General features: G+C 45.0%; 2 protein-coding genes across 3 annotated transcripts in view; both read left to right on the top strand.

Moving 5' to 3' along the window:
- The window catches only part of LOC123751518 (pneumococcal serine-rich repeat protein), a 318504-nt gene that overhangs the window by 123429 nt on the left and 182575 nt on the right, over positions 1-12500 (top strand). The window lies entirely within an intron of this gene.
- LOC138355304 (uncharacterized) lies at positions 4897-5322 on the top strand. The gene has a single exon (XM_069310178.1). It carries the CDS (start codon positions 4897-4899, stop codon positions 5320-5322), a length of 426 nt encoding a protein of 141 aa, XP_069166279.1.

The following is a 12500-nucleotide window of genomic DNA, read 5'->3' as shown; positions in this document are numbered from 1 at the left end:
GTTAGAGACCTCTTAAGAGGACGCGTTCTTATCTAAATCCTCATAATCCGGACCTTGCCAGCGGAAGCAGAGCACCGGAGTGGCCGCGTTCCTCGCTGGTCCTGGGAAAATATACAATATCTTCTTTTCATTTTTGCAGGAGAAGAAAAGCGTTTGGGCTGACGCGTTGCATATTCTGAAGGAGGAAATTTGAGTACGGTTTAGGATGTGTTTCCTTATGTGTGTGTGTTTGAGAGAAGGAGAGGGAGAGGGAGACAGAGAGAGAAAGTCTCTCTAGGGTGGTGGTGTCTCTCTAGTCTCCGTGGTGCAGTGGTAAGACACTCGCCTGGCGTTCCGCGAGCGCTTTGTCATGGGTTCGTATCCTGGCCGGGGAGGATTTACTGGGCGCAAATCCTTAACTGTAGCCTCTGTTTAACTCAACAGTAAAATGTGTACTTGGTTGTAACAACGATTCTTCGCGGCAGGGGATCGTATTCCAGGGACCTGCCCGAAACGCTACGCGTACTAGTGGCTGTACAAGAATGTAACAACTCTTGTATATATCTCAAAGAGAGAGAGAGAGAGAGAGAGAGAGAGAGAGAGAGAGAGAGAGAGAGAGAGAGAGAGAGAGAGAGAGAGAGAGAGAATGTAATTGGTGGCAGCGAACCAAAGGATATGTCCATATATATACACATACACACCGATGAAAATTATAACATGCTTAAAAACTACTTAAATGAGTTGCATAGTGTGAGAAATGGCTAATAGAGTTTAATACAAGCAAGTGTAAGGTTACGGAAATGGGAACAGGTGTCAGCTATACCATAAGGCTTCCCTACACCATGAAGGGGACTACCTCCTTGGTAGAAAAAGACATGGGAGTGTGGAGATAACACTAAACCTAACTCCGCAGGCTCATATAAACAGCATCACATCAGCAGCATACTCTACACTAGTCACAACATTATCCAGGACCCTAAATAAGGAGGCAATTTAGATCTCTGTACACCTATGCGAGGACAGTTTGAGAGAATGTTGCTCTATCGTGCAGCCCCAGCAAGAGAACTAGAAAAATGTTCAGAGTTGCAACAAGGCTCGTCTCGGAACAGTGAGGGGACGAAAGCATCCAGCAACACTAAGCTCGATCCTGCAAGCACACACACACACACACACACACACACACACACACACACACACACACACACACACACACACACACACACACACACACACACACACACACACAATTTCCAGTTGAAAAGTTTCAAGCGATTCTTTCTTGTTTTTATCATTGCTATTCACTGACCAGGTCGTTGGAGCTTCACCTTATCACAGTGAGTCAGCGGATGAATGACTGAGCGAGAGTTATGAGTGAATGAGTAGAGTGTGAACGTGTAAGGGGGAAGTGAGTACATAGGTTAGTGTATGAGTAAATATAGGAGTTAGGTATGGACTGCGTGATTGAGTTGAAATATAGCAGAGATCATGAGTGCAAACAGAATGGGTAAATGATTCACTGAATAAGGATGTGAAAACGTTCATCAAAGATAGAGTAAATGAGTTACACACTCATCTGATTCATCATTAATTGCTCGATCCAAAGACTCAACCACCACCCCTCTTTAACCATCACATCCTCAACCACCACATGCTCAACCACTATTCCCTCTCAACCACCAACTACCTAAACCACTATCCCCGTCAACCAAGTGACCCCTTAAACCACCACCTCCTTCTCAACCCCCTGAATCATCACTCTGTTACTTCCTCTCAACATCCACTTCCCCCTCAACAAACAATGCTCAAACATTCCAGGTCTCCTGAAAAGCCAATCTTCAGATCAACAAAGTTTCCACCACACCACAAAAGAAACTATTTACTCACCCGTGGGCAATTGATTATACAGCTGTCTTAATAGATTTACAGTTGTCTTAATAGATTTACAGTTGTCTTAATAGATTTACAGTTGTCTTAATAGATTCTATAATCCAAAAACGACTATGATATTGTTTCTTTTAAGACATGTATACGATTTCCATCACACTTTTTAGATATTGTCGGAAGGGAAAGACTTAGCAACAGGAGCCATCCATCTCTCTATTCCCACCTTGTGTACATGTAATCTCCCTCTCTACTGACACTGGGGGATTGACGCTGGAAAGGGGATTAAAGCTCAGTTTTTTGTTTTGTGCACATCTCTGCCTTTTTCTCGTTTTAAAAGAGGAAACGTTTTGCTAATGACCGGAGGGAGAGAGAGATGGCTGTCTCCGAGACACGATTCTCATTCAGGCAGCATCCACACTACAGGGAAGCGAGGGTGGAAAAGGAATGCAGGATGAAAGGAAAAATAAATTATAACAGAGATTTAGAGTCAAATTATACGTATAAGATCTCCACAGCCAAGATATTTAAATCATTTATAATAACCAAAAAAAATACCCAATTTAAAAAGTCAAACAATTAGAGTTGGTGACGTCCAACAAGTGTCGAAATAATTAAGAAGTTGTGTCGACAATCAAGTCGACAATCGACTTGATAACGGTCCAGGACGGACCGAAACGTCGTCGTCCCGTCATCTGGGACGGGACGACGTCCCAGATGACGTCTCGTGTGTGGTTTGGTTATCATGTGTAACTGTAGTCAGTATGTGCTAATTGATAAGTTTATGGGAAGCTAATTCATATACTGTTCCAGAACAACAAGGCCGCCACAAGCCTGGTCAGTAAAGCACACACAAGACCATATCATAACAGAATCACCTGTTGTTAACGCCACACGCAAACTAAATATATATTATGGATATATTATTATATATCATTCCCAACTAAACTCCCCCTCCTCTCACACTTGTCATTCCTCTCTCTCTCTCTCTCTCTCTCTCTCTCTCTCTCTCTCTCTCTCTCTCTCTCTCTCTCTCTCTCTCTCTCTCTCTCTCTCTCTCTCTCTCTCTCTCTCTCTCTCTCTCTCTCTTTCTCTCTCTCTCTCTCTCTCTCTCTCTCTCTCTCTCTCTCTCTCTCTCTCTCTCTCTCTCTCTCTCTCTCTCTCTCTCTCATTTCTTAAATTTTCATCATTCCCATACGTGTCACTCCCTTTCTTTTTCCCTCTTTTATCTCCCTATTTTTTAACTTTTATACCCTTTCTGACCTATCTTTCCTTCTTCTGTCCTGCCATTCCTCACTCCTCCCCCTCCTTCATGATTCCTCAGTTTGACAGACAGACCAGATCTGATGCAGATGTCGATTAATGCAACAGGGAAAAACACTGTCGTTTGGAGAGGAAGAAAAACTGTGATGTTGACTGTGGGACGAGAGACACAGAGCAGGCAAGAGGTAGAGAGAGAGAGAGAGAGAGAGAGAGAGAGAGAGAGAGAGAGAGAGAGAGAGAGAGAGAGAGAGAGAGAGAGAGAGAGAGGCAGGGGAATCATATTATATACTGTGATATCCACAAGGGGCAGAGGCTAAGCCCCTGCCAGGGGGGATTTTGACAGGGGATAATTTGACAGTTTACCGTTGTCTGTACTCTACTAGATGTAGCTCTATGGTCGTACTGCATCTCCTAAGCACCACTTTTCCAGCTACAGATTGTCTAATCCGGTAACTCACGTGGGATTTAGAGGAGCTGCCAGAAACATTGAAGACAGCCACGATAGTGATTATGTAAACAATGAGAAATACATGTGAATTGAAGGATAGTGTTTCGTTGTAAAGGTATTTCTTCCGGGACGTAGTCATTGCTTAGTTGCTAAGGTTATACCTGCATGATCTTGCATGGTATGACTGCAAGTTGGAGTGAATTGCAGGTTTACATATCTTGCTTGTTTTCAATTGTTCTTGATCAGTGTGTGTGTGTGTGTGTGTGTGTGTGTGTGTGTGTGTGTGTGTGTGTGTGTGTGTGTGTGTGTGTGTGTGTGTTTTATGTGCGTGTGTTTTTGTGAGTGTGAAATTGTGTTTGGATGCAAATGTCAGTATTTAAATTTGTACCTTTGTGCTTGCATGTTTTTCAAATTAACCCACCTTTGTGTAGGTGTTCCTCATGTTCCACTTCCTCATGTTCCACATTCTCATGCTCCACATTTTCATCCAATTTCTCACCATTCTCATGCTCCACATTTTCATCCAATTTCTCACCATTCTCATGCTCATTCATTTCGTCATCAACTTCCTCGTCCATTTTATTCCTCATCCCTTCTAAACAATGTAGACAAATAAACAAATAACCATAGATAACAAATAAAGCAAAAAAAACAAAAAAACAAGCAAATTCAAACATGTAAAGTTGTAAACTTAGGAGGGTAGAGTAATGGCATTAAGCTATTATGACCCTCCACTTAGCGGGGTGACAGGTGATTGACAGAGGTCTGGGGTAATTACTGAACCAACTTGATTAACCTGAGGGTTAGTTGGATAATTCCGCTGTGTTGCTGTGATGCTTCTCCAAGCCTGCCTCACAGAGTGACCACCTCTGACGGCCTTTTGGATTACTACAGGCCGCTGAAAACATCATCTCTGTGTACTCTTAGACTTTGCTACGTCCTAGTACTTCTCCTAGAGTGTACTCTCGACATGTCCTGTTAGTACATTCACCTCGGGGAGTACAGGGTCGGGTAAGGACGACGTCGGTGAAGCTCTCTGTTTCTCTCACTTAACGGAAGAAGGAGATGCAGAGTCCTAATCCTGCGCCGATTCTATGTGGATTGAGCGGTGGAACTGGATTGGAATTCTTCGACTTGAGAATGGTCCAGGACGGACCGAAACGTCGTCGTCCCTTCACCTTCTAGTGTGTGGTCTGGTCAACGAACTGGACTGTTTCTGGAAGCGGGACAATGACTGGCTGGGAAGGGGGGGTGGAACCTTCCTGTGAGTAGGTCTGCGTTAGAGGTGTATATTTTCAAGTTTGTGCCAGATAGTGTACATGTTTATGTCTGCGCTAGGGGTGTATGTGTCCAGGTCTGCGCTGGAAGCGTATGTGTCCAAGTCTGCGCTGGAAGCGTATGTGTCTAAGTCTGCGCTGGAAGCGTATGTGTCCAGGTCTGTGCTGGAAGCGTATGTGTCCAAGTCTGCGCTGGAAGCGTATGTGTCCAAGTCTGCGCTGGAAGCATATGTGTCCAGGTCTGCGCTGGAAGCATATGTGTCCAGGTCTGCGCTGGAAGCATATGTGTCCAGGTCTGCGCTGGAAGCGTATATGTCCAGGTCTGCACTAGAAGCGTATATGTCGAAGTCTGCGCTGGAAGCATATGTGTCCAGGTCTGCGCTGGAAGCATATGTGTCCAGGTCTGCGCTGGAAGCGTATATGTCCAGGTCTGCACTAGAAGCGTATATGTCGAAGTCTGCGCTGGAAGCGTAATGTCCAGGTCTGCACTAGAAGCGTATATGTCGAAGCAGCGCTGGAAGCGTAATGTCCAGGTCTGCACTAGAAGCGTATATGTCCAGGTCTGCGCTCAGAGCGCGTATATACACCCAGGTCTGCGTCGGAGAGAGCGCGGGAAGGGCGCACTGGCGTATGAAATTGGGTGTGGGTGGGGGGGGGGGATGAGTAATGGGCGTAAATTCATGCTGGTGTTGTTGGGGGAGTGAGAGAGAAAAGGAGATAGATGGAAACAGGAGGGAGAGTGTTATAGAGAGGGCGTAAAGAGGAGGGAGTAACGAAAGGGAAAGAGAGGAAGGAAATAGGGAGAGAGAGAGAGAGAGAGAGAGAGAGAGAGACATCATTAGTTTTTAAGAGCCATAATTATCAAGAATACCTGTGGTCAATGGAGTAATTAGATGATCTAGTTAAAAAAATGCATTAGTAATAACTTTGTAAATTCATTACCAACACGTTAGTTATGCAACAAACAGGTTATGTTTCGAACAAATCCCCTAGGGCCGTGACGAGGATTCGAACCTGCGTCCGAGAGCATCCCAGACGCTGCCTTAATCGACTGAGCTACGACATGGTCAAAAGGAATTGAAACCGAAGTTCTACTGAACTTACTGGATCCCGTAGCCTCTCCGAGACACAAACCAGGGTTTTACACAACTCCCCCCCCCCCCATGTATTCCTGTGTGTAAGATAATGTTTCCTCCCTGTATCAGCTTCAGGCCACCTCCCTAACCTGCCACAGGAGGAGGAGAGGAAACATAGACCAGGTGTGTATGGGGATCTTTCCTCATATTTCTTTCTGTTGGACGCGGCTGCTCGTAGCCTGACGTATGAGTCACATATCCTGGTTGATCAGGTATCCTTTGGAGGTGTTTATCAAGTTCTCTCTTGAACACTGTGAGGGGTCGGCCAGTTATGTGTAATGGAAGCGCGTTGAACAGTCTCGGGCCTCTGATGTTGATAGTTCTCTCTTGAACACTGTGAGGGGTCGGCCAGTTATGTGTAATGGAAGCGCGTTGAACAGTCTCGGGCCTCTGATGTTGATAGAGTTCTCTCTCAGAGTTACCTAGCAGTAAATAGGTACCTGGGAGTTAGACAGCTGCTACGGGCTGCTTCCTGGGGATGTGTGTGTGCGTGTAAAAATTAGGATTAAGGACCTGCCCGAAAAGCTATGCGTGCTAATGGCTGTACAAGAATGTAAGCACTTGAATATATAAATAAATAAAATAAAACAAATAAAATAAGAAATAAAAAAGAATAAAGGAACAAGGATGTTACTCTTTGATATCTGTTCGAATGCCTATAGTGAAACAGAGGCTGTGATGGGCTGTCCAAATATAAGTTTCCCTGTACAAATGAGGTTACCTTGAGGTGCTTCCGGGGCTTAGCGTCCCCGCGGCCAGGTCGTCAACCAGGCCTCCTGGTTGCTGGACTGATCAACCAGGCTATGAGAGCATTAGTTAGTTTTTAAGAGCCTTAATTTTCAAGAATAACGGTAGTGAACGGAGCCTTGGCAATTAATAACCCCAGTTCCCAAGGAGGAGTAGTTAATCTGGTTGTAAAGTTGTTATGAAACAGCCCTATGGTTGAATACCAGCGAGCGATACACATGACCAAAGGAGGGGAGGTGAGGATGGGCTACCTTGAGCAAAAGAGAGGGAAGGAAGACGGAGAAGGAGAGAGAGAGAGGGGGGAGAAAGAGAGGGGAGAGAGGGAGAGAGGAGAGGGAGGAGACACATGATGGAGTATGAAGGGATGATAGAGGTGACATAACTACGCCACTTTGCCCATCATGATAATAGATGGAGTGATGAAGATAGACAGGTGGCGGGTGGATGGTAGCCAGGGAGGGGAGTGGAAAGGTGGAGAGATGTAGAAGAGGGAAGGAGAAAGGGAAGAGGGGACACGGAGGGAAGTGAGGCGGGGGGGGGATAGATTAAAGATACCAGAGGGAGATGGCATCTCCTCCACTCCCAGCTTCTACATACAATCCTGGCTATTTTAACACTTCATAACCAGTGTTAGATCGATGATGGTGAGAGATGCGGGCACGTAGTGTGTAGGAGATAGTGAAAGACTCTCTCTCTCTCTCTCTCTCTCTCTCTCTCTCTCTCTCTCTCTCTCTCTCTCTCTCTCTCTCTCTCTCTCTCTCTCTCTCTCTCTCTCTCTCTCTCTCTCTCTCTCTCTCTCTCATAGGAAAACTTCCTTATTTACTACCGCCTTCGGTGCGGTTATTTCTGTCTGAAGCGCTCATTGACCGCGGGTGAGAGATAAGCGATGACAGAGACTGTTTTCATGACAGGTTGTGCCGGATAGATGCGGTGTTCTGAGGGATAGATGGAAGGTGGATAGACATATTGGTGTTCAGTCAGAGAGCACAGACTGACACAGACTGACACAGACATGGCTTCAGTCCTGCCCTGACTGTAAAGAATTTGTCACATACAACTTCGTCAGATTAAACAGACATGTACGCAATATCATCACATATGTAATGTTATCACGTAATGTTGTATGTATATGATAATAGTGCATATATATATGTTAATATTGCATATCTTCCTCCCGGCCCCAATTCTGACGAGCCTGAGGTCAACTGTCCATCAGAGGTCATCTGAGGTCATCTGAGGTCATCAGAGGTCATCTGTGTCGTTTATTGCACTTCTCTCGACTCCTTTTCTCTTGCACACGTTGTTGTTGTTGTTGTTTGAGATTTAGGTACTCAGAACGAAGTGTCCATGTAGCACGGGCTATGGTGATCCCGTAATTCTCTCTTGTGCACACTTCTAGTCGTCTTTATACTATCTTATTGTTTCTTCTGTTGTGAATTCCTTTATCTCCACCATTCTCAATTCCTTCCTTTGGGGTAATGGGTGAGGGTGTGGGGTGTTCTCCCTTACTGTCAACTGTCAACTGTCAACTTGTCAACTTGTCAACTTGTCTCTCCTGGAAACATCAACTCCTCACCAGGATGTCTTATACGACACATAAATCACAGTCAACTTGGAAATCAGGGGCCAGGACTCCTCAAGCAGTTACACATGTTCTTACGAAACCTGTTCATCTTTTCTTAATCTTTGGCGGTCTTGTTTACATTCATTAAACAGCTTACGGGCATTGAAAACTTACCAGTCAACTGTTGTTATTGTTATAAACAGCCTCCTGGTGCTTCGGAGATCATAAACTGTTGAATTATATGCAAACAAAGCTGCCAGGATTAAGGAAAGATGTACGGGTTTCGTAAATGGCACTTGTTAGTTATTGTGATGTGCTGCCGTAACGCTGAGGGCCAGATGTGCCTCGCCCGGAACCAACTGATTGAGTTCACAAAATCAGAGGTTCAAAATACATTCAAAATAGTAAAAGTTTTGTTTAATTAACAACATGCAGTGAAACAGAGACTCCTGACGAAGAGAAACATATAGACACCTACTGAGGGGAAACAGAAACTCCCGTTGAGGGGAACCAAACATTAGTCCAGAGGGGAAAATATTGGTCTGGGTTCCAGTGGGCGGATATAATAGCTTTACACGCATCGACACACATAAATGATGGAGTATCTTATGACATTGACAGGACGCTGATCAACTGGGGAGATGAAACATTGATAGAGAGAGAGAGAGAGAGAGAGAGAGAGAGAGAGAGAGAGAGAGAGAGAGAGAGAGAGAGAGAGAGAGAGAGAGAGAGAGAGAGAGAGAGAGAGAGAAAGGTAGATTCCCACTATCATTCCCATCACGGTAGATGGCAATGATAGAGAAGTTGTCCCAAAGTATATTTCAGAGTATATTTTTCCCTCGTATTCCTATCACATTTATACCATTTCTCTCTCCTTTGTACTCTGGCTCTCTCCGTCTCCCTGCAAGTACAATGGTGTGAGTGTGCAGAGACATGTGTGTGTGTGTGGTGTGAGAGAGAGAGAGCAGAGAATAACACCTAGACATGCACTCCTCTAGTGCCCTGCACAGATTACTCTGTCACGCATGTCTTGTAGATCATCCCACTGTGGCACCCTTCACTGTCTCCCATGGTAAGCACTCCCCAACCCACCCCAACTTTCTTATCTTCTCCCATGGTAAGCACTTCCCACCCACCCCGGTCGGGAGCCGGTCGGCCGAGCGGACAGCACGCTGGACTTGTGATCCTGTGATCCTGGGTTCGATCCCAGGCGCCGGCGAGAAACAATGGGCAGAGTTTCTTTCACCCTATGCCCCTGTTACCTAGCAGTAAAATAGGTACCTGGGTGTTAGTCAGCTGTCACGGGCTGCTTCCTGGGGGTGGAGGCCTGGTCGAGGACCGGGCCGCGGGGACACTAAAAAGCCCCGAAATCATCTCATGATAACCTCAAGAAGATAACCCCAACTTTCTCACCTTCTCCCATGGTAAGCACTCCCCACCCACCCCAACTTTCTCACAAAAAGCCTGTATTGAAAGTTTTTTCACAAGAGGGATTGGGGGGGGGGGACAGAACGCCTGTATTTTGACCAATCAAGGTTGCCCCATTCCCCTAATCCAGTTTCTGATCTTCCATAGTAAGCTGCCCTAACTCCGGGGTATACCTATTTTACTGCTAGGTGAGCAGAGGCATCAGGTGAAAGCTTACGTGCCCAACCTATCCTGTCTGTGGCTCGAACCTGGGGACCCTCGATTCTGAGTAGAAAACGTAGACCACTGTATTAGAGAACCAGTGATTAAAGTGCCACAACTGACCTAAAATTTGCTTGGCAACACGGCAAATTGTTACTGGTTGTTCCGTGGAGATTGTTACTACCTCAGACACTGTAACCTGTTACCTAGCAGTAAATAGGTACTCGGGAGTTAGTCAGCTGTCACGGGCTGCTTCCTGGGGGTGGAGGCCTGGTCGAGGACCGGGCCGCGGGGACACTAAAAAGCCCCGAAATCATCTCAAGATAACCTCAAGATAACCTGACACCAAACACAGTATCACAGTAGTCTAGCATCACTTTGTGCATGAATTATTGGTTAAGACGAGGCGTAACAATAAGGAAGCCTTAGGGAAATGAAAAAAAGATCGACAAGACCACTATATATCGTTCATCAAAGCCGAACGGAACTACTTTGCCTTCTCCGCGGAAGAATACAGGTTCTTCAGATACTTCCAGGAATTACAATTACTATTGCCCTAAACTTACAAGTCACATTAATATAATAGTCAGTTTTTTATATGAAATAATATTCGGCCGAATTACACAAGTTGGGATTACTACGGAACTTAGAATTGGCGAAATAAGTACCTGATTTACATAGAGAACATCAGGTGGAACTTTCTGAGGGGTTTCTATGCCGGCTGACGTTGCGTTTTGGCGGGAATCGAGCGAGACAACAGTTCAAATCCACAAGGGCCGTGACGAGGATTCGAATCCTCGTCACGGCCCTTGTGGATTTGTTCATTTGATGCATCACGTTAATTAGAAATATAACTGATAGGATATAATTAGCACCTTCAAAGCTAACGCTGCATCTCGAGGAAATTAAATATATCATTCTCTTTTCAAACCAGTTTTAACGTGGCGTCCGCTACCCGCCATCTCTTCCCAATTTTAAAGAATAAAAATTCGCGTAACTAATCAAGATTAGACAAAAGCTACAACATTTGCATATAATTAAACAGGTGAGAGATTAACAGGAGTCTGGTGAGGGAAAGACCTTCACTAAAGTTTGAGATTACATTTCCGTTCCAATACTCTGTCTCAGCTATTGAGTAGACTAATAGGGAAAATTATCACCCGTTCTTATTAAATCTTAACTATTTCCCCATTTTTAATCAACCATCAATTTTGTCCAAGTTTAGACTAAAATTAGGACAAATTACTGAAGCATATGTGACTAAAAGCCACGTGTTCTTCAGTTATAGCGAAGAGGACACAGTCCAACCATCCCAATACATGATATAACTACGGGCTCACCATAGCCCGTGCTACTTGGGACATTTTGTTCTAAGTAGCGAATCTTTAACAACAACAATACATGATCAATTATCCCCATGTACCCTACAGGAACACACCACTTTATTACTGATTGTTTTGACTACAAGTACAGTTCTAGCCGCGTTCCTGTGCCAGGTAAGTCTACTACGGGCTCACCCTAGCCCGTGCTACCTGCAAATTTTTGTTCCCAGTAGCTGAATCTATAACAACTGGAAATGCAACACTGGCTGCCCCGCTCCCGGCCCCCATTAATAAAGAGGAGATCCAAAATTGCACACCTGTGAGCTGGAGCCTTTGGTAATGGGAGCCATGTATGATATTTTGGACCCGGGGGCACGCACCAATATAGTGCTAACCGTCAACCATATACAGCTCTATATTAACCAAACTCTGACGCTTTCGGGTGGTTCTCCGCTTGACATTACATGTGGGGTCAGACTTTGTGTACATGGGCGGCGAACGGGAGTTAGAGAGATGGAACAGAGGGCGAGGATAGAAAGATACAGGAAAGGACGGGAATAGAGAGGTAAAACAGAGAGGCACAGAGAGATGGAACAAACCATCATTACACACAGACATCACAATTGCGTGATGCATCAAATGAGTAACTAGTCCATTAAGGCAGCGTCTGGGATGCTCTCGGACGCAGGTTCGAATCCTCGTCACGGCTCTTGTGGATTTGTTCATGGAACAAACCAATTCACAAAAGCAGAGACGGTGTAAAACAAAACACTTTGCGGGCTATTCATGCCCGTGCAACCTCTTGAGTACCTTAATCTTCAATCAAAACAAAATTCTTTGAGGTCTAATTTGTCTCCCATTAAGCGGAGAGATGAACGAAACTTACACTCCCGTTATTGTTATAGATTCAGCCACTCGGAACAAGTTCCAAGTAGCACGGGCTATGGCGAGCCCGTAACTTACCTGGCACAGGAGTGGTGGGGTCTCTACACTCCCGTGTCTCAGTTAGTATCCTCCTCAGCAAGGATTAAAGCAGACATGTTTACTGAACATTACAAAACAGCTGCTGTAACTGTACTCCGCCTTTACCAACAACAATAACCGGGAATACATAAAGAACATACAGTTACAAGCAGTTTTGGTAAGCAGTGCTTTGAAATTGAAATTGAAATAAGTTAATTGAGGTAAAATACACACAAAGGGATGAGGTAGCTCAAGCTATTCTCACCCCGTTCAGTACATCGTGTTAATACA

This window comes from Procambarus clarkii, chromosome 66, assembly GCF_040958095.1.
Source record: "Procambarus clarkii isolate CNS0578487 chromosome 66, FALCON_Pclarkii_2.0, whole genome shotgun sequence".
Lineage (NCBI taxonomy): Eukaryota > Metazoa > Arthropoda > Malacostraca > Decapoda > Cambaridae > Procambarus > Procambarus clarkii.
The sequence above is the reverse complement of the archived record's forward strand: the minus strand, read 5'-3'. Positions and strand labels throughout refer to the sequence as shown.